Here is a 25,715-nt window from a genome sequence, read left to right as displayed (position 1 = left end):
TTACTAAATCGCAAATCTGGAGTCATCCCCATAACCCCCTTCTCCATCAAAACCCCTACTTTTCAAGCATCCCACTTCCTAAAACTTTTTTCTTTTGAAAAACATTTTAATTTTCTATTGGAGTATAATTGACTGACAATGTTGCCTTAGTCTCAGGTGTACAGTAAAGTGATTTGATTGTCCATATACATGTATTTACTCTTTCTCAGATTCTTTTCCCGTAAAGTTCATTACAGAGTATTGAGTAGAGTTCCCTGTACTAAACAGTAATTCCTTGTTGTTAATCTATTTTATATAGTAGTATATATATGTTAATTCCAACCTCCTAATTTATCCCTCTCCCCCACCTTTCCCTTGGTGACCCTAAGTTTGTGAGTCTGTTTCTGTTTTGTAAATAAGGTCATTTGTATCACTTTTTTAGAATTTTACATATAAGTGATATCATATGACATGTGTCTGTTCTGTCTGATTTACTTCACTTAGTATGACAATCTCTGGGTCCATCCATGTTGCAGCAAATGGTACTATTTCATTCCTTTTTATGGCTGAGTAATATTCCATTGTGTAAATGTACCACATCTTCTTTATCCATTTGATTGTCAAAGGACATCTACTTCCTACATTTTTCTTCAATCTTTCTAGTTTTCTCTGTCTGTACAGCTGTCAACCCACTTCAGCCACTTTTCTCGCTTATCTAGACCACTGTAAGAGTCTTTTAAGTGGGTTTCCTGCCTCTAGTCCCATTCCCCACCAATCCCCAATGCAGTCAGAGTTTAGTTACATCACTTATCCTGTTTAATGGCCTTTATTGGCCTTCCTTGACCTTAGGATGAAGTTCATGTTCTTTATCAGGGCTCCCCAGGTCATTTCATGACCTTGCATCTACCACCTCTTTAGCTTCAGAACTTGCTGATTCACCCTGTAGCTGTGTGCTTCATGCTGACATCACTGATCTTGAGTTTCTTAAATATGTCATGAAAGCTTCTTTCCTAAAGGCCTTTCCTGCATGTATTTCTTTCTGTGTAGGTTACTAACTCCACCTCCATCAGCTCCTTTCAGATCTTATTAGACAGCTCTTATTGGAAGTCTTCTCAAAATGTACCCCCTATGCATGTGCACACACACACACACACAGACACACACACACACATATCAGGTGTTCCCAAAGCACCTGTGCTTCAGTTATTGGCAAAAATCACACTTTACTGTATGTCTGTCCACTTTGAGACTGTAAATTCTTAAGTATTCTAAAAAATTCATTTAAAAATTTTATACAACTTTTAAATGTTACTTTCCATTTAAGATTATTACAAAATACTGGCTACCTTCCTTACACTGTATTTACACCTTGGAGCTGATCTTACACCCAACAGTTTGCACCACCCACTCCCGCACCCCTATATTGCCCCTCTTCCCCTCAACTGGTAACCACTAGTTTGTTCTCTCTATTCTGTGAGTCTGTTTCTTTTTTGTTGTATTCACTAGTGCACTGTATTTTTTAGATTCCGCATATAAGTGATATCATAGAGTTACTTGTCTTTCTCTGTTTGAGCATTACGCCCTCCAAATCCATCTATGTTGCTGCAAATCACAAAATTTTTGTATGACTTTTGTATGGCTGAATAGTATTCCACTGTGTGCGTGTGTGTGTATACACACACATCTTCTTTAGCCATTCATCCGTTGATGGACACTTAGGGTGCTTTCATATCTCAGCGATTGCAAATACTGATGCTGTGAACACTGGGGTGCATTCTAGTTAATGTGTTTGTTTTTTTCATATGTTTAGCCAGGAGTAGAACAGCTGGGTCATATGGTAATTCTATTTTTAGTTTTTTGAGAAACCTCCACTCTGTTTTCCACAGTGGCTGCACCAATTTACATTCCTACCAACAGTGTAGGAGGGTTCCTTTTTCTACATCCTCACCAATGTTATTTGTGTTCTTTTTGATGATGGCCATCCTGACAGGGGTGAGGTAATACCTCATTATGGTTTTGATTTGTGTTCTTTTTGATAATGGCTATCTTGACAGGTGTGAGGTTAATACCTCATTATGGTTTTGATTTGCATTTCCCTGATAATTAGCAATACTGAACATATTTTCACATTCCTGTTGGCTATCTGCATTTCTGCTTTGGAAAAATGGCTATTAATTTCTTTCAACCACATTTTAATTGGGTATTTTTTTGATGTTAAGTTGTATGAACTGTTTATATATATTGGATATTAATCCCTTCTCAGTTGTATTATTTGCAAGTATTTTCTCCCATTCAGTAGTATCTGGTCTTACATTAGGTCTTTAATTCATTTTGAATTTATTTTGTATATAGCATTAGAGAATATTGTAACTTCATTCTTTTACATGGAGCTGTCCAGTTTTCCCAGCACCACTTGCTGAAAAGCTTGTCTTTTCTCCATTGTATATTCTTGCCTCCTTTGTCGCAGATTACTTGACCATAGTGTATGGGTCTATTTCTGGGCTGTCTCTCCTGCTCCACTGATCTATGTGTTTGTTTTTGTGCCAGTTCCATACTGTTTTGGTTACTGTAGCTTTGTAGTATGAGACTGTAAATTCTTTAAGGACATAGGCAGCTCATTAATATTCTTTGGACCAGTGCTACTGACAATTTATAGTTGCTTAATAAATGCTGCTTGTATTAAGGATGAATGGAAGGGGGGAAGCCAATCTGCAAACAATGGGCCAGGGCTCAAAATATTCACAACTTGAGTGCTATCGATTAAAGCAATTAGATGTCAGAAGTTACTATTTGAAGTAATTAACACTGAAGTGTTATCAGAGTTTAATCCTACAAAAGGACAGTGAGGTTCCCAAATCCCTAACTGGTATAATGCTTGATAAAGGTATTCATGAGTAGACTGTCCCTACACTGCACAGTGTAAAAAGCAAAGTCTTGGTAGACAAACAGACCTGACTGGAATTTGTACTCTGCCATTGCTAGCTGTGTAACCCTTAACCTCTTTGAGTCTCAGTTCTGAAAGATAAGTATAACACCAACCTCCCAGAGCTGTGATGAAGATTAGAGGGTGTAACATACAGCAAGTGCCAGATACTCAATAAATGCTAGTTTCCTTCCATTTTTCACTTGTCTTTTCCTAAAAAGTCACTTTTGCAGCTTGGCTGGAAGAGCCTAGGGGCAAGTTGCCTTGTGGGAAAACCACACCACAGAAGCAGCCCTGAGGGCCTTCCATGAGCTTCTTATAGAACCCTGAGGGCTCCACTACTGTGTGATGCCACCCTGCGTGGCAAACAGGCTGACCCACCACCATATTGGGTTGGCCAAAAAGTTCATTTTCTGTAACATCTTAAAAAATCCTTAACAAATTTTTTGGCCCACCCAATATAAAAGGGACATGGGCTTGGAACTCTGAATCGGCCTCAAACTAGGACTGTGGCCCTAGTCAAAAGACCAAAGCCACAAATGTGAGATCCTAGTTATCCCCAGGACAAGACTGAATAGGACTGTAGTTAAACTTTTCATCCAGGAGAGGATACCTGGCAAGCCATCTCCCTTGCTCCCATCCCAAAGCGTTACAAAGAAAGGAAGCTTACTGACTGACATTCAAGTGGCCAAGCACTCAAACTTCCTGCATCTAAGCACACACTGCTAGAGAAGAGAGTTTCACACCAGAATCAAGCCACAACCAACCTCAAGATGTGGACACAATGATAGCACCCTGCTGCTAGCTAGAGATCAGGGTTGAGTGCATGGCCAGGGAGCTTAAGCAATAACAGTAGCTTAAAACAGATGCAGGAAATAAATGAGAGAAGTTCCTGACCCAGTAATAGGTCTTATTCACTACAACCATGAATAGAGAAGAAAAACAAACCCATTTTTCTGTTACAACAGACTACAAACCCTTAAGCCTTGAGGCAGATCACAGAAAATGCTTCTCTTATACATGTCTCACCTCTCCAGACTCAACTTCCTCTCTTCAGCTGCCCTGGTCAGCGGCCCCACAAAGGTGAGAGAAAGCTTGTCATCCAATTGGTTAAACCTCTGGATGATGCACATCGACTCTGATCTTGTCACTTATTTCCAGGGTTAGCAGAAGAAATTTATGAAAATACAGAAACATAAGAGTAATAACCTCTTTCATTTCTAAAAGAAATATGAGTTGGGCAGCAAAACTCTGTTTTGTATAACTGTCATCTAAGGAATGTCACTCAGCATTGAGCTCTACAAGGACTGGGTGAGCAGCCACTGCAGTCACAGACATTCAGCACACCTTGACAGGAGTTTAGGGCAAAGATCAGAAATGAGGCACTCTGTGGTCTGGGAAAACTGGCAGAAGAAGCCCTCAGAAAGTTAAGATATTTTCAGAAGAAAATTGTATTAATCCAATTTCTTGTATCTTTCCATACATAGAAGAGCACCAGATATCTGTTCCTCGTGACCGAGAACAGCCTTCTACCGAGATGTGTGCTTGACCGCATGGACCCCTTTCTCCACAATCACCTATGTGCTTGTTGACCCACTACTCACTGGAGCAGGTCTCCAGAGCTGTGAGAGAGGTTGTCTCCTGGGTTATAGTCCTGAGTCCCCAAATAAAACTGAACTCACAGATCTCAGGCTATACATTTTAATTTCAGTTGACAAATCATTAGGAAAAGGATTGAGGTTTATGCCTTCAATGGGCTAAGAAATCCACAACATGCCCTAGCAAAACTGAGTAGCTGTAAGGAAAAAAAAAAAAAAAAAAGACCCCACCTGCTGTTAAAAACAAATCAAAAAAGAGGGAATCAACTGGCAAAAAATCTCCAGTGCTGTGATTCACTCTTCAGTGTGGAGGTGAGGAAGTGGAATGGAAGGAGATGGGAGGAAAGGCAGCTTGAGGGTTTAACGTTTTACATTTTGTTTCATTTTAAAAATCACCAAGTTCTTAGGCTTCCCTGGTGTCTCAGTGGTAGATGGTAAATAATCCACCTGCAGTGCAGGTGACCTGGGTTCAATCTCTGGGTTGGGACGATCCCCTGGAGGAGGGCATGGCAACCCACTCCAGTATTCTTGCCTGGAGAATCCCCATGGACAGAGGAGCCTGGCAGGCTACAGTCCATGGGGGTCACAAAGAGTCAGACACGACTGAGCGACTAAGCACTGCACATTAAGAGACACAGGTTATATCCCTGGTCTGGGAAGGTCCCACGTGCTGAGGAGCAACTAAGCCCAAGTGCCACAACTGCTGAGCTGTGCTCTAGGGCTAGAGAACTGTGACTACTGAAGCCCGAGCATCTAGAGCCCAGGCTCTGAAACAAGAGAAGCCACGGCAATGAGAAGCCCGCATGCTGCAATGAAGAGTAGTCCCCACTCATCGCAACTAGAGAAAAAGCCTGTGTAGCAATGAAGACCCAGCACAGCCAAAAAAAAACCAAACACCCAGTTCTTCCTTCTAGTTCAAAGTTTGTAAAGACACTCATCATTATCTCCCTGTATCCTCAGAAATGCTTGAAATGTAGACATATTAGAAAATAAAAAGCAGCAGTAGCTACTTGCAAGTTAGGCAACTTGCCAAAGGAACATAGTTAAAGAAGTGATCAATAAACATTCTGTGGCTGACTCCTGAGTAGATCATGTTTCAGACCCTAAGTCCACTACTGTAATCAGTCTTCAAGCAGGGGAAAGGGGACGCAGAGATGGCTCAAGGAAATAAGACTGGAATTTTTCATAAACCAGGCCCAGACTACCCATACACATCTAGATCACGCTGAGCTTCTTGGGTTCAGCTGCGAGAAGAGGGGCTGGTAGAGGCCAAGCTATCTTAGGCCCAGGGATTCCAAATGGAACACAATTATTTTGCCCTTCGCTAAAAATGATTCTCCTGATACCTATTCTTCTCAAATCACTGTATTTCTCCTTCTTATATAGCCCTCCATCCTCCACATACCCCATCACAAGGAAAAGAATTCTACAAAACTCTCTTGCTGCATTGTTTTCTTCCTCTTCGCTTTTAAGACAATATATATAAGTGGCAGTCAAGTCTTCTGCATAATCAGATTTAGCCACTTTACCTGGACTTTTTAACTTATATGCAGAGTACATCATGCAAAATGCCAGGCTGGATGAAGCACAAGCTGGAATCAAGACTGCCGGGAGAAATATCAATAACCTCAGATATGCTGATGACAGCACCCTATGGCAGAAAGTGAAGAAGGAATAAAGAGCTTCTTGATGAATGTGAAAGAGGAGAGTGAAAAAGTTGGCTTAAAACTCAACATTCAGAAAATGAAGATCATGGCATCTGGTCCCATCACTTCATGGCAAATAGATGGGGAACCAATGGAAACAATGAGAGACTTTATGCTTTGGGGCTCCAAAATCACTGCAAATGGTGACTGCAGCCATGAAATTAAAAGACACTTGCTCCTCGGAAGAAAAGCTATGACCAACCTAGACAGCATATTAAAAAGCAGAGACATTACTTTGCCAATAAAGTTCCGTCTAGTCAAAGCTATGGTTTTTCTGGTAGTCATGTACAGATGTGAGAGTTGGGACTATAAAGAAAGCTGAGCACTGAAGAATTGATGCTTTTGAACTGTGGTGTTGGAGAAGACTCTCGAGAATCCCTTGGACTGCAAGGAGATCCAACCAGTCCATCCTAAAGGAAATCAGTCCTAAATATTCACTGGAAGGACTGATGCTGAAGCTGAAACTGCAGTACTTTGGCTACCTGATGTGAAGAACTGACTCATTGGAAAAGACCCTGATGCTGGGAAAGATTGAAGGCAGGAGGAGAAGGGCATAACAGATGATGAGATGGTTGGATGGCATCACCGACTCGATGGACATGAGTCTGAGCAAGCTCCAGAAGTTGATGATGGACAGGGAAGCCTGGCATGCTGCAGTCCATGCGGTGTCAAAGAGTCAGACACGACTGAGCAACTGAACTGAACTGGACTTTATCAACTCCATCAAGCACCCCAAGGCTATGCCTTGTCCTTGTCATGGGGAAGGTTAAAGTGTACACAGCCTCTAGTTCAATTAGAGCAGAGAGAACCAATCAGCATTACTCTTTCTCCCTAGCCCAGCTGCCTCTTATCGGCTTCCCCTCTATGTTCTCTAGATGCAGTTCCAATGCATCTCCAATTCTGTGATGAGTTAAGAGCAGCTTGAGTTAGGACCGCAGCATACTGTGTTCCTCCTTTTCATGAAATCACATGCTAATACTCCAAATTTGAAACTTGAAAGACAATCAATTCTAAATGAAACCTGCAGATCATCTTTTTGATGATCTTGGACATAAAGAACAGTCCCTTGGACTGCAATATCAAACTAGTCAATTCTAAAGGAAATCAATCCTGAATATTCATTGGAAGGACTGATGCTGAAGCTAAAGCTCCAATACTTTGGCCACCTGATGCGAAGAGCCAGCTCATTAGAAAAGACCCTGATGCTGGGAAAGATTGAAGGCAGGAGGAGTAGGGGGCGACAGAGGGCGGGATGGTTGGATGGCATCACCAACTCAATGAACATAAGTTTGAGGAAGCTCCAGGAGATGGTGAAAGACAGGGAAGCCTGGCATGCTACAGTCCATGGGGTTGCAAAGAGTCGGACATGATTGAGCGACTGAACAACAGGACACAAACAAAAATCATGAAACCTTTTTACAAACTTTTATACGAAGTAGCCCTTTAAAGTTAATTTTAATATATTCAACAAATAATTAAATATCTATGTTCAGGGCATAATTATAGAAGGAATGGCCAAAGGAGGAATTTTAGGAGATTCAGATTATCATGAACTCTGCCACTTATCAACCTGGTCACTTAACATCTGAGGATGAGCTAATCAAATATTGATAATGGCTGTAGAAAGATCCAGATACTCATACAATAATCTTCCTTCCATTCTACATTAAAAGGTCTGGGAACGGGTTGGGGATTATTCTGTTCAGGGACAATGGCATCCTAAAAAACTCACAGGGGTGTACATGTAAACATCAGAACAGGATGAGAACTTTATGATAATCATTAAGGACTACGGCTTCAATCAACTAGTTTCAAGAAAAGCAAAGAAGAATGCAGTCAAATGACATAGTCAGATTTAGTCATTTTACCTGGACTTTTATTAACTCCATCAAGCACCCCAAAAAGTATTTGGAGCAACATTAGTTGGATGCTATCCCAAATAATCAGATCTTTGATCTGCAAACAGGATGTGGCTTAATGATCAAAACAGACAACTAGGTTCACTCAAGTATCTAGGGCCTAAAATAATCCTGTTTAACAAGTTTAACAACATGTAACACATACCTTCCAGTTGGCAGAAACACCTGTCAATTACAAGTACTAAATACTTCCACAAACCATTTAGCAATTAATGGACTACAGCTAAGCCTTGGAGGCAAGTTCAGAATAGAGTTGAAACTCAACACCAGACTTGTTTTTTAGAAAACCTGGAAGTATGAACTTCACTGAATTCAAGGAGCGGCTCAAAATCAGAAGTTGTGCTGCATTAAGAAAGCACTGGGGACTTCACCAGCAGTCCAGTGGTTAAGACTCTGCATTCCCAAGGCACGGTGCATGAGTTTGATCTCTGGTGGAGGAGCTAGCCTACGAGGACACTGGAAGCTTTAGCTAAGTTTTAACTTGCATATGGGGCTTTCCAGGTGGCTCAGTGATAAAGAATCCACCTGCCAAGCATGAGACCTGGGTCTGATCCTTGGGTGGCAAAGATCCCCTGGAGAAGGGAATAGGCAACCCACTCCAATATTCCTGTCTGGGAAATCCCATGGACAGAGAAGCCTGGTGGGCTACAGTCCATGGGGTCACAAAAGAGTTGGACACAACTTAAGAGACTCAACAACAACTTGCATATGTTGTTTTCTTCAATCCCACTGGGAAATATACTATGGTTTGGGCTTTGTTGATGTTGTTCTCCTCCATAGATTCTTCCTTGTTTTTGCAGAAATAGGATTATGGCTTATGGCTCAAGTCATCTGAAAGCCTCTCTAGGAAACTGTGCTCCAAAGGGAAGACTCCACAGGAAGAACATCAGAGAAGGAAGTTTCTTATCTCTTCTTTGGTAATGTTCGTCCAAAACAGTTTTCATTATCTCCCAATGGATAAAACCCCACAAGCACAATTTTCAGTAACCACCTTAAAGAAAAATTGCCAGCCCATGCTATTTCAGATGAAGCCCATATCCAAAGCACTCCTGACTCTTCATTTCAACTCTACACCCTCCTCAACCTCACTGGTCCCCAGCCCCCCACCCTCTTTACACACACCAGCCCAGCACTGTGATTTTTTTTTTTTTTTCCAGCACTGTGATTTTAACCGTAAGCCTCTGTGCCTCTGCTCAAACCTTCCTTCCTTCCTGGAATACCCTCCTTTCAGTCCTGGCCAATTATATCCACCACCTCACTTTAAGTGGCTGCTTAAAACTCGTTTCCTTATGGAAGTGATCGGTGATTTTCCTCTCACAGTTTAAACATTTCCCTAATAGGGGTCAGACAGTTTTATGTAATTTTACACAGGTCAGTATATCTCTCATGTCTAGTCTTACCAGTGGTGGGTATTAGTTCTAGTCTCCTCTGCGCAGCCCTGATCACAACCTCACTAGGACCCGGACACTGGAACACCCTCAGAGGGATCACCTTAGATGTCTACTGGCACAGTATTTTTAGGAATTTCCTATTCTGATTGAACTGTAGTCCTAAAGCAGACATTATTGGTGAAATATATAGCAGGACGGCAGGATTACAGAAAAGTTCTGGCCAGTCAATTTAGTGAAGAAGTGAATGGAGGTGGGGAACCAACGCTTGGGGAGGCTGAGAGGACAGCTGGAGAAAAAAGGCAGGTGGAAGTGGAAGCTAGAGGGTTGGGACAGACGAGGGGGTTGGGCAAAAGGCAGAGGAAGGGCGTTTCAGGAGGTTTGGGGGAGCTGTCCCAAGGCAGGGCCTTTCGGAGCCCGGGAACGAGACTGGGCAGGTCCGACTCACCTATGGGGTGGGGAAAACGGAAAGCCACAGAGCCGAAGAGCAGGTCACGGTAGCGTTGGAAGGCCTCGTCGAGGACGGAGCAGCCAACCTGCGCGGCCGAACTGAGATGGTACTGGAATTGGAAGCTTTGCGGGAAGATGGTGTACCGCAGCTCAGAGGTCTGAATGTACTGGGGCCATGGCCACAGGGCCGTCGCCCGCCCAGCGAACGCTGCCGCCAGCAGCAGCGAAAACCTGAGCGTGGAGCCTGCCATGGCCCGCCGGTCTGCTTCCTCTCTCCCAGCCGGCCGGGCCACGTGACAGCCTGGTCAGGTGAGCGGTGCCCGCGTGACAATCGGCGGGTCACGTGACCCGCTACAGCTCCTCACCGGTGACCCGGGAGTACTGACTCCCATCCCTCCAGTCCCAGAGAGAACCCGAAGCTCCTGCGGCCTGCGGTGGATGGTGCAGGGCATCGGCGATGGTTCAAGTTCAGGCGGTTCCCGGGACTGGTGGAGCAGTAGCTAATGCACCTCCACAGTTGCCAGGCCTGCGATCACAGAACTATATGCGCACCAGAGGATAGAAGCCCCACGTGGGGAGGCCGAGTGGGCGAGCGAGAAAGGAAAGTCTCCCGAGCCGTGAACGCGGAATAAAAGGTCGCCAGGCTTCCTGGGAGGTAAAGGACGTCCCAGGCCCAGGGAACTTAAGAAGCAAAAAAATGGAGACTTAAAACCACAGGCCCTTGTGATACGAAATGCTGTGGGGCAGAAAGGGGTTGGAATTAGGTAGTCAGAATGGCTCAGCTAGAGAATGCATCACAAGATTACAAAAATGGGAACTACTTATGACTGGGGAAAAGATGTGTACTTTCAGAGCAAGCTTGAGGCGACCCGTTTGCTGGCTCTTGAGTGGGTTCTTCTTTAGTGGTTAATAATCTCCCAGTAACTGCCCCCAGATCCCCTCCTCACAGACAAAAATGCCACAAACAGGCTAGGTCCTGTACTTAATGCAAGCGATAAGACATTGCTTGTACTTTGGTTGCAAACTGGAGAACACCCAGAGATGACAGGTCTTATACCCAGAGAGAAATTCTGCAGGGGTTTACATAGAAAGTCCGAGAATCAGGACTTAGTACAGTAGGAAATTGAAAATCAGCCCGAAGATTTGCATTTTAGAAATCTCATGTTGAGTGGTTGGATGGATAAGAAACCAGTGAGGGAGGCTTTTTTTTTTTGGAATTGGAAGATAATGAGAGCTTTAATTCCTGCAGTGGGAAAGGAAGAGAGCTATAGATCCAGGAAAAGTGGGTATCTGGAAGCAGAGAGGTCAAGGGGCTTGAAGGCTGATCAGTGAGAACACAGATATTTATTGAATCAAGGACCCTGTCTTCTTTGTTCGCCACTGGATTATCAGAGCACAGTTGAATCCCTCACTGCAAAAGGAGATAAAAATAGTGCTGTTGTGAGGCATTATTTGGTTAGTAGGTAATTTTTTAATTATAAAATTGCATTTTAGAATTAGAAAAATGGTAAGATCAGGAAAATGAACTTTTAAAAATAAAAGTCTCTTAAAAATCACGATCACTTATATCTAGGCTTTAGGTACCTGTGAAAGTGAACGTTGCTCTATCGTGTCCGACTCTTTGCAACACCATGGACTATACAGTCCGTGTAATTCTCTAGGCCAGAATACTGGAATGGGTAGCCTTTCCCTTCTCCAGGTATTTAGCAGTTATATATACATGGATCACTGGCTTCCCTGGTAGCTCAGTGGTAAAAAATCTGCCTGCAATGCAGGAGACCCAGGTTCTGTCCCTAAGTTGGATAGATCTCCTGGAGGAGGGCATGGCAACCCACTCCAGTACTCTTGCCTGGAGAATCCCATGGACAGAGGAGCCTGGAGGGCTATAGTCCATAGGGTCGCACAGAGTCGAACACAACTGAAGGGACTAAGCAGCACCATCATACACACCTTACGTTGGGAAATCAAATAAATATTATCTCTCACTTTTTTTAACTTTTCAGGATTCATCAAGAAATTCCTCTTAGAAGGTCAGTTATGTTATTTAATAGAACAGAGCTTGTAGCAAAGGAAGTAGAAATTAGATCTCTCGGTTTCAGATCCTAATATTGCATATTTACACTAATTTCTATATTGCTTAAACCTAAATTTTCATCCTCACTAACAAATGCCTGAGTACTCCACCAGTTAGGAGTACCACTATTACCCAATTACTTAGGGAGGAGATCCAAGAACCATTGTCAGAAGAACCAAGTTCATAATCAGGTAGCTGTCCCACAGGATCGATAATTTTTTTTTTTTTCAGGATCAATAATTTGGGGAGAGTTCAAAGCAAGTTAAAGGTGAGAGCAAGGTCAAAGTGGGGTTTCAGGACTGGGCAAGTGCCATAACTCCCCTTTCTGTGATACTCAACCTATATCAGGAGAGAGAAGTAATTTACATAAAAGAGCCACAAAATGAAGAAGCTGGACCCAAATAAGGAGACTGTAAAAATTACTAATGAAAATACTTAGAGATTATTGTTGAGAGATATTCGCACAGAGTTGGACACGACTGAAGCGACTTAGCAGCAGCAGCATTCTAAACATATTCCAGTTATTCCCTCTCTGACAAGTATATCAGACAATCAGAAAAGTAATAGACAATCATTAAAATTTTTAAAAAATCATCAGAGTCCAATTAAATATTCAGAGCCTAGCAGTAATAGTAGCAAAAATTAAAATTAATGGTTATTTAACATTATAAATTGTTCAGTTTTGTATATATACTACATTGCCATCAATTTTGACAGTGTGTACATGTCCATCCCAAACTCCCTAACTATCCCTTATATGAATAACAAAAACAATGACACAGATAATATGTATTATATATGATTGTTTTCTCTTTTTTTCTTTTTATTAAAGACAACTTAGATAAATAAAATATGATTTAACTTCCATATCTATGAAAGTGAAAATTGTTGTCGTGTCGGACTCTTTTCCACCCCATGGACTATACAGTCCATGGAATTCTCTAAACCAGAATACTGGAATGGGTAGCTGTTCCCTTCTCCAGGGGATCTTCCCAACCCAGGGATTGAACCAAGGTCGCTTGCATTGCAGGTGAATTCTTTACCAGCTGAGCCACAATATCTATAGCATCTAATAAAATTAGTTTATCTATCAGGAAAAGAATTCACTGTCAGACAGTGTATCCAGATTTTTGGCTCATAAAGTGGAATCATTAGTGTAGAAGGAGAGAGGCGGGAATGACTAATTTTGCCTGAGGAAGTCTTTCCAAGAGGAAATGATTTGAGCTGGCTTCCAAAACATGAGTTGGCAGGGAAGGAGCATGGGCAAAGCACAGAGGTGTGGAAGAAGATGGCATATTGAGCATAGGGTTTATGGGGATAGCTAAGGAGAAATGTGCCATGATGATCTCACTTCTACCATATTCCCTCTCCCTCAAGGCCTTTCCCACCTCCCACTCCCACCACCTACTTGAAGGTCTAAACTTACATTTTACCACCCTGTCAATCTCTGGCTTCTCAAATTTGGGTAAGATACCATAGCCCTCTAAATTTTTCTCCATCAGAGCACTTATCTCAGTATTGTAATTGCCTGTCCATTTGTCTGAGTTCTCCACTAGTGTAAAAGTTCCTTAAAGGCAAATTCTGTATTTACTGCTGTATTCCTAGCCCTAGGCATATCTCCTCAGAACTCAACTTCAAAGACCCGGGAGATCCCAGCCTGCCCTACCTGCTGATTCTTTGTGAGTGGCACGTAGAAGGGGAGGGACATCCAGAGAGGATACCTGGGAGGGACAGTAAGACTCTGGGAGAGTTTAGCAAAATAATAAAGAACCTGCCTGCCAGTGCAGGAGACCTAAGAGACAGGTTTGATCCCTCAGTTGGGAAGGTCCCCTGGAGAAGGAAGTGGCTACCCGCTCCAGTATTCTTGCCTACAGAATCCCATGAACAGAGGAACCTGGCAGGCTACAGTCCATAGGATTGCAAAGGATCAGACACAACTGAAGCAACTTAGCACAGCACTCAGTACAATAGTGCATAAAGAGAAATACTGACAAAATTACTTTAGAAAAAGTAGGCTGAAGCTGAGTGATAAAGTAAGGAAAGGAGGATATTCTTGATGAAGGTTCTGTGTACTGGATAAATGGTACCTTATTTATCTCTCACACCAGCTGTGTGAAATTATCATCCATATTTTACAGTCAAGGAAACGGGCTCTGAGAATTAAAATAATTTGACCAAGGTCTCATAGATAGTTGTCAGAACCAGTATTTGAACCCAAGTCTTCTATGCCAAAATCTATTGCTTTTATATCTATCATACTTACTTGAAAGCTAAGCTAAAGATTGTATTGAGATTTTATTCTTAAGTCTGTGGGAAGCTAGTGAAATGTCTTAGCTGAAGAGTAATGGGAAGAGAGTTGAAATTTGCTCAGGTCAGTTTGTTAACATAGGTAGGAGGAATTGAATGGGGAAAGTTGTGTGCAGGTAGATTAGGTCTGGGGTTGTTGACTCAGAGCTCTCTAAACAACTGACCATTCTCACGTGCTGTGGGGCTCAGAAAATGCAGGTTCACCTGGGAAGGATGATTTCACTTTTCTTTTCCCGTGTTGGCTAGCCAAACCAATGAGACTTAAGCTTTGTATAGTTTGTCAACATTGACAGAAGTGGAGATGGCCAAAATTGGCTATGCTCCGTGCCTCTCTTTATGCCCATTCCATATGAACTATATGGAAGCATCACTTCCTCTAATGCAGCCTGTTACCTCCAGCTTCTCCAGTGCTACGTCCAGTGCTACGAAATTAAATTACGCTCTCCAGTTCCCCACTACTAAACATTACAGTGTTCCTTGAGCTTACTAAAAATATTCTGTGTCCAGTTTGTCTTCGTTTTGAGCCTTATCTACTCTCTTACTTAGTCATATTGCCGTTCCAGTTATTTTTTCAGGCTTGTTGTTGTTTAGTCATTAAGTCATGTCCAACTCTTTGCGACCCCATGGACTGTAGCCCGCCAGGCTCCTCTGTCCATGGAATTTCCCAGGCAATTATACTGGAGTGTGTTGCCAGTTCCTCCTCCAGGGGATCTTCCTGACTCAGGGATAGAACCCGAGTTTCCTGCATTGGCAGGCGCATTCTTTACCACTGAGGCACCTGGGCAGCAACCCCTTTTCAGGCTTACCCCCTGATTCTTTTTGTTTAACATTTTTCTTTTTTTAAATATTTATTTAAAAAAAATATTTATTTGGCTGTGCCACATCTTGGTTGTGGCATGTGGGATCTTCGATCTTCATTGCAGCATGCAGGATCTTTAGTTGTGACATGTAGGATCTAGCTCCTCCACCAGGGATTGAACCCAGGCCCCTTGCATTGGAGAATGGAGTCTTAAGCACAGGACCACCAGGAAATCCCACCCCCAACTAATTGTTAACAACTTTTCCTAACTCTAGACATACATTTCTTACAATAATTGGCCTTGTCCTGTCTCTCTGCAGTCCTAGCCTACACACAGACTTTTTTTAATTGCCTGGGTATATATTTACATGGGAGTTTTTCTTTAGTTTTAGAAAAACTAAAGCCCTGAGGGAACTTTCAACAGATCTGAGCAGAAGGAGTGACAGTGGGGAAGAGGGATATGGGTCAAATGCAGTGATGTTTCAAATACAAAGTGACCAAACTCAGCAGCTAACTGGGGGAAGCGGGGATGGGGACAAGTGAAAGAGGAGAGAAAAAGGTGCACCAGTCTGGTTTCCCGAGGAAATGATGGGGCCACTGACTGAATACAAAATGAAGCGCCAGTTTTGGAAAAAAGATGAACTCTGAGACATGCTGCATGGGGGAGACTGAAGGACAGCAGAGTTAAAATGTCTAGGAGGGCCAAGGAAATACAGGCTGGGAGCTCAAAAGAGAGCTCTGGGCATCATCGGCTCAAAGATAATAGTTGAGATCATAAAAATAGTCAAGAGAAAATGGGAAAATGGAAGGAAGACTAAAAAATAGGGGAAAAGAAGACTCTGGTAAGAGAAGTATGTGAGGGATAAAAGGAACACAGAGGGGATATAGTGATTAGTAGGCTAGACTGAGATCAGAGATGTAGATAAGGGTAAGGGCTTACCTGAGCATTTGTTTTTAGTTGCTTTAAATTTTTATTTATTTATTTTTGGCTGTGCTGGGTCTTTGTTGCTGCAGGGGCTTTCCTGTAGTTGCAGAGAGCAGGGGCTGCTCTCTATTTGGTGATGCTTGGGCTACTCATTGCAGTGGCTTTTCTTGTTGCAGAGCACGGGCTCTGGGGCACGGACTTCAGTAGTTGTGCCAAGTAGGTTCTAGAGCACACATTCAGTAGTTGTGGTGCACGGGTTTAGCTGCTCTGCGACATGTGGAATCTTCCCAGATCAAGGATTGAACCCACATCTCCTGCATTGGTTGGTGGATTCTTTACCACTGATCCCACCAGAGAAGCTTACCTCCTAACTTTAAAATACAAATGTGTCATAAGAAGCTCTCACAGTCAAAATACATTGATTTTATCTCCATGACATGCCTTTTGCTTGCAAGGAATATAGGGACTCATGTTATTTCAGGGGAAAGGAGGTCTACTGAAGTGATATACATAACAACCCAGACAAGAAGAAAAACCAGACTTCAGAATGGGCCGAAATTAAGGGCCTGACTACCCCCTCATCTCCCTCTGTCTTACGACTTATGTTCTCCGAGTATCCACTCCTCTGGTCAGTTTTCTCTTTGCTTGTCAAGTTACTGGAACTTCCTTATAATCTCTAATTCCCCTGTGACTTGACATTTATTGCACAACACCCAAAACTTTCCATGACTTTACAGCTCGAGAATCCTCTCATTCTTCTATCTGTTCCTCTGGAGATCCTGCTATTTTCTAAAACTCTGTGCAAATCAAGATTTTTTTTTTTTTCATTTTTCTTACTTTTCTTGCCTTGTCGTGCAGCTTGCAGGATCTTAATTCCCTGGTGAGGGATGGAACCCGGGGCCTGGGCAGTGAGCACATCCAGTTCTAATCACCGGATTACCAGGGAAGTCCCAAATCAAGATTCTTCTGATCTCCCTGGAAGAATAGTGTACATGTTTCATAATTTAACCAGTTACCTACGATGCACCTAGGTTGCTTCCAAGTTTTCTCAGTTACAGACAGTGCTACAATGACATTTGTACATTGTACATTGTACCCTCTACAATTTTTAGAGGGTACTGGTTGCCAAGCTACTGTGTTTTCATCCTTTCTCACCATCAATACCTTGCTTTTCATTTGGAAATTTGATCCGTCAGTTTGGTAGCTTGGATGAGGCTGAGCTAGCCCTGGTTTAAGCCACGTAATTAGGGTTACCTCCCTCACCCCCTCAGTATAAACACTGAGAAGCGTAGGATAAGAATGTACATTTCCACCAATAATGTGTGAAAATGCCTACTTCATTACTGTCTTCCAACATTAGTATTTACCTTTTCATTGCTACTGTTGATGCCTTGAAATCAATTTTTAGCTCTAGCAAGATGCATGACTTCTACATCATTATAGAAAAAGAAGCTGGATCATTCTGGAAAAAATAAGGAGATATAGGACAAAGTAACATGAATATATAATTAACCAAAAATACAAAGAATAAAAGGATAGAAATAAGCCCAAACTATCTAGACCTATGTAAATAGGTTAAAGTGAAAGTGGCTTTGTGGTGTCCGACTCTTTGAAACCCTCTTTGAAACTATATACAGTCCATGGCATTCTCCAGGCCAGAATACTGGAGTGGGTAACCTTTCCCTTCTCCAAGGGATCTTCCCAACCCAGGGATCAAACCCAGGTCTCCCACACTGGAGGCGGATTCTTTACCAGCTGAGCCACCAGGGAAGCCCAAGAATACAGGAATTGGTGGCCTATTCCTTCACCAGCGGATCTTCCTGACCCAGAAGCCAAATCAGGGTCTCCTGCATTGCAGGCAGATTCTTTAAATACCCCCATTAAAGGACAAAGACTCTCAAATTGAGCCAAAAAAAAAAAAAAAAGCCTAAATGTTATTGTTAAGAGACCTTTTATTTTGTTTAATTTTTGGTGCCTAGACAGGGACTTACCTCGACCCTCAGATTAAAAGTCTGATGCTTTACCAGCTGAGCTACCCAGGCTGTTAAGAAACATTTTAGATGAAGTCTGAAAGAATGGTCAGAGATATACCACAAGAATGCAGACAAAAAGGGAGCAAGGATGGCATTTATTAACATGTGAAAAGAACTCAAGACACACACAAAATTGAATGAAACAAAGATAAATATTTTTAATGATAAAAGGTACAATTCACAAAGAAGATAGACATCAGAAACCATTAGACACCTAACAACAAAGAAACAAATATACCTAAAGCAAAAATCAGAATAAATATAAGGGAAAAGAAAAAATTATAATCATAGTGAGACATATTAACATTTCTCTGAGAATATTGTATCAAGTGCAGAAAAAAATAAGAATAAGAACATCTCGAATGATGTCATTAGTAATTTAAATATAATAGATTTAGAATCTTATATCCTCCACAAATATATAAAAATTTTGTATCTCATATGTTATTAGCTGTCCATAGGACATTTAGAAAAACTGGCAAAAATGTAAACATTACAAAAAGTAAAATTCTTTTTTTTCTTACTCAAAGTTTTCCAACTCATTTTATTTTGCAGTGTTTTTTTTCTTACTCAGAGCTTTCCAACACATTTTATTTTGCAGTTTTCAAGTAGAATTCTTATAGGATAGGTTCTTTGACCATAATATATAAAAATTGAGGAGGAAAAATCTAAACATGTAGATATATTTTTAAGATTCTAAATAATTTCAGGCCAACTATAAAAACAAATATGTGGTGTCCCAAAGACGAAAGAACAAGGTGAACAAGGAGGATCTTGGAATACAGGAACAGAAAAAAACCAGAACTTTATCGTCCTTGCCTCCCCCAGGTTGTTAACTATTGAAGAATCTTTAGGCTCTCCTGAGCAGTATAACCTGTTTCCCCTCCTACCCCAAATAGGGAGAAGGTATTTGCTTTACTCTTCCCTCACCCAGTATACTATCCCACTCCTTGTACCTGGGCTATAATAATGGACCAAGGACCCATGTTCAATGTCGGCTCTCCCAGACTATCAGGAAGCCGGCCTACTGTGCCAGTAGCGACTCTCCCCTCCCCCACTCTAATAAACTGTATTCTCCTTTCATTCTGCCTCGTGTCTGGAGTTCTTTTCCAACCCTGGCATGGACCACAGCAAAATACTCCTAGAAGCATATCAGAAGAAGAATGTCTCCTGTCCAAACATTTTGTTACAGGAATGCAAAACTAGTTAAACGATAGAAAATGCATTAAGGCAGTGTTTGTATTAAATAGCTTGAAAAGAGAAGGACCATATTCTAGAAGTTAAGAAGGAAGTTGATATGGCTATTCTAAATTAGACATCTTGATGAAACAGAAATAGAATGGAACTTCTTTAACAAGAAAATGAATGTACATATGCAACAAAAGGCAATAGAGTTCGTTCCGTGAAAGTGAAGAGTAAGATAAGGATGTCACTATCACATGTATACCCGTGGCGGATTCATTTTGATGTTTGGCAAAACTAATACAATTATGTAAAGTTTAAAAATAAAATTTTAAAAAACTGTTTAATCAATGAAATAAGACACATTTTGTAAAGGAAGAGACAGAATTATCATCATTTGCAGATGATAACGATGTCTACTTAGAAAATTCAAGAATCATCCAACGAAACTATTAGAATGAAAATAATTTCAGTCAAGACCTGATAAAAGATAAATAGAAAAAGAAAGCTTTTATATTTATATGTTAGCAATAACAAATTATGAAGTCAAATGGAAAATTTTGGTTCACAAAAGCAAGTAGGTTAATGTATGTGAAACACGTAGCACAGTTCCTAGTAGATAAGGTTATATGAATAATCTGTAACAATAAAATATTGATTTTATAGATTCCTAGAGGTGAAATTACCAAGACAAAAGATACATTTTTAAGATTCTTGATTTTAAAAAATATGTATCTAACTTTTTATTAAAGTATAATATGCATATTAGAACTCATAGAACATCTCCAGCACTCCAAAAGTCCCCTGCGTGTCCCCTCTTTGTCCCTAGTCATTTTCCTCCCAAGGGTATCTCTTTTTTAAAAATTATTCTTTTAATAGAAGATTGATTTTTCTTTTTTTAGATATTTATTTATTTATTTGGCTGCACCGGGTCTTAATTGTGGCATGTGGGATCTTTAATCTTCCTTGCGACATGCGGGATCTTTATTTGCAGCATGTAGGATTTTTTTTTTATATATAGTTTCAGCATTTGAACTCTTAGTTGTGGCATGCAGGATCTAGTTCCCTGACCAGGGATCGAATCCGGGGCCCCCTGCATAGGGAGCATGGAGTCTTAGTCACTGGAGCACCAGGGTTGTTCTGGCACGATATTTCTGACTTCTGACCACACTGATTAGTTTTGCTAGGTTTACACTTTATTTGAGTGGAATCATACCTATGTACCCTTTAAGTCTGGCTTCTTTTGCTCAGCATTACATTTATGAGATTTATTCATATTTCTCATGTGCTTGTAGATTACTCATATTGCTTTATAGTATTTCTTTGCATGAATTTACCATAAGTTTCATTCTTCTACCCAACTACTAGTACTTTCCCGTTGGGGGCTATTATGAAAAGTACTAAAAAGAAAAAAAAAGCACTGCTGGGAGCACACATGGCATGTATGATGCCTGTCTTTTGGTGGACCTGAGGACAGTGTCCTTTTGCACACCTACCCTACCCACGGCTTCCCAGGCGGTGCAGTGGCAAAGAATCCGCCTGCCAATTCAAGAGATGCATGAGATGCAGTTTCAGTCCTGGTCCGGAAGATCCTCTAGGGAAGGAAATGGCAATGCACACCAGTTTTCTTGCCTGGAAAATTCCATGGACAGAGGAGCCTAGCGGGCTACACTACAGTCCATGGGGTCGAAAAGAGTTGGACACAACTGAGTGACTGAGCACACTCACACACTAGATTGAAAAGGGAATGTGCTTATTCACCTCCAGAAGATACTGCCAAGCAGCTTTTCAATGTGACTATACCAATTTACACACCAAAACACATATGAGAGTTCCAGTTGCTGCCCATACTTGCTGATACTTTTTCATTTGAGCCATTCTGATGGAAGTGTAGTGTTATTGCATTATAGTTTTAATTTGCATTTTCCTGATGACTGATGAAGTTGAGCTCCTTTTTATACATTTATTGCCCATTTTGATATCTTGCAAAGCATCAATTGCCATTTTCCTAGTTTGCTTTACTTCCTATTGATTTGTAAGAGTTTTTTTTTTTTTTGTCTGAATCGTCTTAGTTGTGGCACACAGGGTCTTCTGTTGTGGCGCATGGACTCTCTAGTTGTGGCTTAGTTGCACCTCGGCATGTAGGATCTTAGTTCCCTGAGCAGGGATTGAACTCTCATCCCCTGCATTGCAAGGTGGCTTCTTAAACACTGGACCACCAGGGAAGTCCCTTGAAAGAGTTCTTAATATACACTTGCTACAAACCCTTTGTTAGATATAAGAGTTGCAATATTTTACCCCATTCTGTGGATTGTCTTTTTACTCTCTCAATGGTATCTTCTGGTGAAGAGAAGTTCATAATTTCAGTATTATCTATCAAAAATTTCCTTTGTAGTTAGCACTTTTTCATGTCTTGTTTTTTTCCAACCAAAATTGTTTTTTCAGTACCATAAACTTATTTTAAAATCTTTTTCTCTATGACTAAATACACAATTATAATAAAAGTAATGTGTTTTTCTGTTGTCAAGATGGGTGTGTGCTAAGTCACTTCAGTTGTGTCCAACTCTTTGCAACCCCGTGGACTGTAGCCAGTTTCCTCTGTCCATGGGATTCTCCAGGCCAGAATACTAGAGTGAGTTCCCATGTCCTTCTCCAGGGGATCTTCCCGACCCAGGGATGGAACCCACATCTCTTATGTCTCCTGCATTGGCAGGCAGGTTCTTTACAACTAGTGCCACCTTTGATGCCAAGATGGGTAGAATATGTTAAAATCCACCTACTGGATTTTCTTTAAATAGTCCTCCAAAGCATCCTGATAAAAGGCAGGAAGTTTTCACTTTTGCTTTTGTGAAAGGACCCAGAATGCTTTAAGTGCAAATGTGCCTGGCTAGTAATGACATGTATTATGTCTCTCACATTTTTATCATTGGTTCTTCTGTCGAAAGTTCTCTTGTGAAATACCACATGTTGTATTTTTCAAACATACGAATATCCAGGGGAAGGAACATCATCCTTCTGCTGCTATGATAGTACATTGCTCTTTTTGTGTGTGATGCAAGGACTTCTCATTGCAGTGGCTTCTCTTGTTCCCCAATATGGGGCTCTAGGGCACACAGGCTTCACTAGTTGTGGCACGAGGGCTCAGTAGTAGCAGCTCCTGGGCTCTAGAGCACAATCTCAATAGTTGTGGCATATAGGCTTAGTTGCTCCATGACATGTGGGATCTTCCTGGACCAGGAATCAAACCTGCATTGGCAGGGGGATTCCTTTACCGTTGAGCTTTTGAGAAGGCCGATAGTACTTTGCTCTTAAGCATATGACAATACCTTGTGCTTTTCCAGTGTAATTTGCAGCGAGATCTGCACCGAGGCTCTGTATACCCAGTATTTCCAGTGTTAAATAAGGAAGAGAGCTCTGTGTGTTTTCATCATAATTTTCCAGTTTCCACATGTTATTGTATACTTTGTCATCCAATTTTTTTCTTCTTCATCAATGATTTTTAGAAGCCATTTTTGATCAGATTATGTCTTTTGACAGCAGCCTCCCATCCACTTTTCCCTCTCAGTGATCGGTGTGGGGGCCTGGTTTTCCATCCTTGCTGGGGCTGTGTGAAGTCAGTCTGGGGCCCAGAAACAGGGCCTGCTTTCTGGTGCGCAGACCTTCCACAGCCCAATAGCCAGAGACTGATGGGGTGGATTATCACAGTATATATAGTCCACAGTTTTGTTTTGTTTTTCAAAACTGCATTCGCATCAGTCCAATTGTTTTCTCAGAGACCGAGTCTTTAACCAGCCTGATCTAGTTCTGCATTGAATTCACTCAATGCAAGAGCAGAGCTCTGGGATTCTGCAGGGAGCAACAGGGAACATAAGTAGCCATCATGGTATTGTTTCCACAGCAGCTCCAGGTAGTAGCAGCCTATGCGAAATCCACTCGCTCCACTGGCCGTGGCCATGCTCCCCTTGGGTCCCATGAGTCTGGAAGGTGGAGGCGGTAGCACACAGTGGGGATCCCAAATTGTTGCTGTTCTTTTTTTTTTTTTTTTGGCTGCACCTCGTGGCATCTTGGTTCCTTGACACCTGCCCCTTGCGTTGGAAGCATGGAGTCTTAACCACTGGATCACCAGGCAAGTCCCCCAAACTGTTTCTTAAAGTAGGTGAATTGCAATATACACAGTCATTGTTGTTCAGTCACTCAGTCATGTCTGACTCTGCGACCCCATGGACTGCGGCATGCCAGACTTCCCTGTCTTTCACTATTTCCCAGAGTTTGCCCAAACTCGTGTCTATTGAGTCGGTGATGCCATCCAACCATCTCATCCTCTGTCTCCCCTTTCTCTTCCTGCCCTCAATTTTTCCCAGCATCAGGGTCTTTTCCAATGAGTCGGCTCTTTGCATCAGGTGGCCAAGGTATTGGAACTTCAGCATCAGTCATTAGATGTGAATAAATGCTTGTTTTGTCATATTCATCCCAGGCTTTAGCAAGTTCCCAGCTGGCCTGAACATCTTGCCTTTTGGTAGTACTGAGACTTGAATGGTGCCTGACTTACTCCTTTACTAGCTAGAGAGTTGCATCATTTACCAAATCAGATACTGTTCATAAAATGCCCACCTTACATCAATAGCATCTCTTTGGTAATGTGCTTCTCCAGGGCTACTTCTGGAGGGGCAAGAGGTGACACATTCTTTCCATTAACATATGTATTTCATGTCTCAGAGTGGCCTGTGCCAAGACTGTGCTTGAGGAATCTTGGAAACACAGTTTAAAAATAATAATAGATAGTATTTAGCAAGCACTTATTAATTGCTCACTATAAATAGTTCATTTATCCTTAATATCAATATCCATCAATAATAATATTTATTGTGCAGTTATTAAGGCACTATGCTAAGAGCTTTGTGCGTGTTATCCCATTTCATCTTCATAGTAATTCTGTGAGGCAGGAAGTCTTTTTATCCCAGTTTTAGAGATGAAGGAACTGAGGTTCAGTAAGGTTAAGGAAATTTCCCCAAGGAACTTTGCCTTTAAGTGTTCTAACTAAGTAAATGCCCAAACAGGATAGAAATGCAGGTCTGCCTATTCACAGCCTATATTAGCTCTCTGGTCATACATGTGTATCTAACAGGCATGCTGTACAAGCCAGTTTGATGCAGCTGGAAAAGTCTTTCCTATAATTGTTGCAGTAAGGTTAGAATATTCCAGCAATTAAAACTTCACAATACTACTCTCCCAAGTCATCCCACCCTCCCCTTCTCCTTCTGCATCCACAAATCCATTCTCTACATCTGTGTCTCTATTCCTGCCCTCCAAACGGGTTAACCACTACTATGGATAAAATAGATAGTGGGAAGCTGCTATTTAGGAGGGAGCTCAGCTCAGGGCTCTGTGATGACCTACGGGGGTGGGGTGGGAGGTGGGAGGGAGACTCAAGAGGGAGGGGATGGATATTTACATATAGCTGATTCACTTTGTTGTACAGCAAAAACTAACACAACGTTGGAAAGCAATTATACTCTGACAAAAGATAAATAAATAAAAAGCACTGAAAAAAGCTTCAGAATACAATTGCATAGCATGGCATAAAAGACTCTTTGTGATGTCATGCCCCCACCTCCCCCCGCAACAGAACCACTCTGCTTATAGTGCCTTCAGAAAGTCATGATATTTGTGGCTTTCTGCCTTGAGACATACTATTATGTTTCACATGCCCTTCCACTCAATTTGTCAAATTCCTTTAAAATTCAGCTTAGACGGTGTCTTTTCCATCTAAACCTCCATCTAAACATCTAAATCTTCCTTAATTTCCCTCTGACAGCATTAACTCTTCTGTTCTCTGTATCAACCTCTTGCGTGCATGCTAGGTTGCTTCAGTCATGTCGACTCTTTGCAACCCTGTGGACTATAGCCCACCAGGCTCCTCCATCCATGGGATTCTCCAGGCAAGAATACTGGAATGAGTTGTCATGCCCTCCTTCAGGGATCTTTCCAACCCACAGATCAAACCCCCGTCTCTTACACCTCCTGCATTGCAGGCAGGGTAGCTCAGCTGGTAAAGAATCCGCCTGTGATGCAGGAGACCCCAGTTTTATTCCTGGGTTTGTAAGATCCCCTGGAGAAAGGATAGGCTACCCACTTCTTGGGCTTCCCTGGTGGCTCAGCTAGTGAAGAATCCACCTGCAATGCGGGAGACTTAGGTTTGATCCCTGGGTTGGGAAGATCCCCTGGATAAGGGAAAGGCTTACCTACTCCAGTATTCTGGCCTGTAGAATTCCATGGATTGTATAGTCCATGGGGTTGAAAACATGACTGAGCAACTTTCACTTCACTAGAGGGGCTGATGGGCTTCCTAGGTAGGGCACTACTGGTAAAGAAGTGAAGTGAAAGTTGCTTAGTCTTGTTCGACTCTTTGCAACCCCATGGACTATACAGTCC

The 25,715-nt window shown here is 41.8% G+C and overlaps 1 protein-coding gene and 1 pseudogene across 1 annotated transcript in view; both read right to left on the bottom strand.

The window, feature by feature from the left end:
• HEXA (hexosaminidase subunit alpha) overlaps positions 1-10,245 on the bottom strand; it is a 31,628-nt gene extending 21,383 nt beyond the window's left edge. Inside the window, exon 1 of the mRNA XM_086322680.1 lies at positions 9,962-10,245. Coding sequence (XP_086178806.1) covers positions 9,962-10,214 — 253 coding nt within the window. The 5' untranslated portion in view covers positions 10,215-10,245. The remainder of the gene's footprint in view (positions 1-9,961) is intronic.
• An 11,498-nt stretch (positions 10,246-21,743) lies between these two features.
• Positions 21,744-23,051, bottom strand: LOC147365220 (NADH dehydrogenase (ubiquinone) complex I, assembly factor 6-like; annotated as a pseudogene).
• Positions 23,052-25,715: the final 2,664 nt, after the last annotated feature.

Source organism: Bos grunniens, chromosome 10 (genome assembly GCF_055505025.1).
Source record: "Bos grunniens cultivar Pamir isolate PY7600 chromosome 10, Bosgru_T2T1.0, whole genome shotgun sequence".
NCBI lineage: Eukaryota > Metazoa > Chordata > Mammalia > Artiodactyla > Bovidae > Bos > Bos grunniens.
Note: the sequence above shows the minus strand (reverse complement) of the source record. Positions and strands in the feature narration are given on the sequence as shown.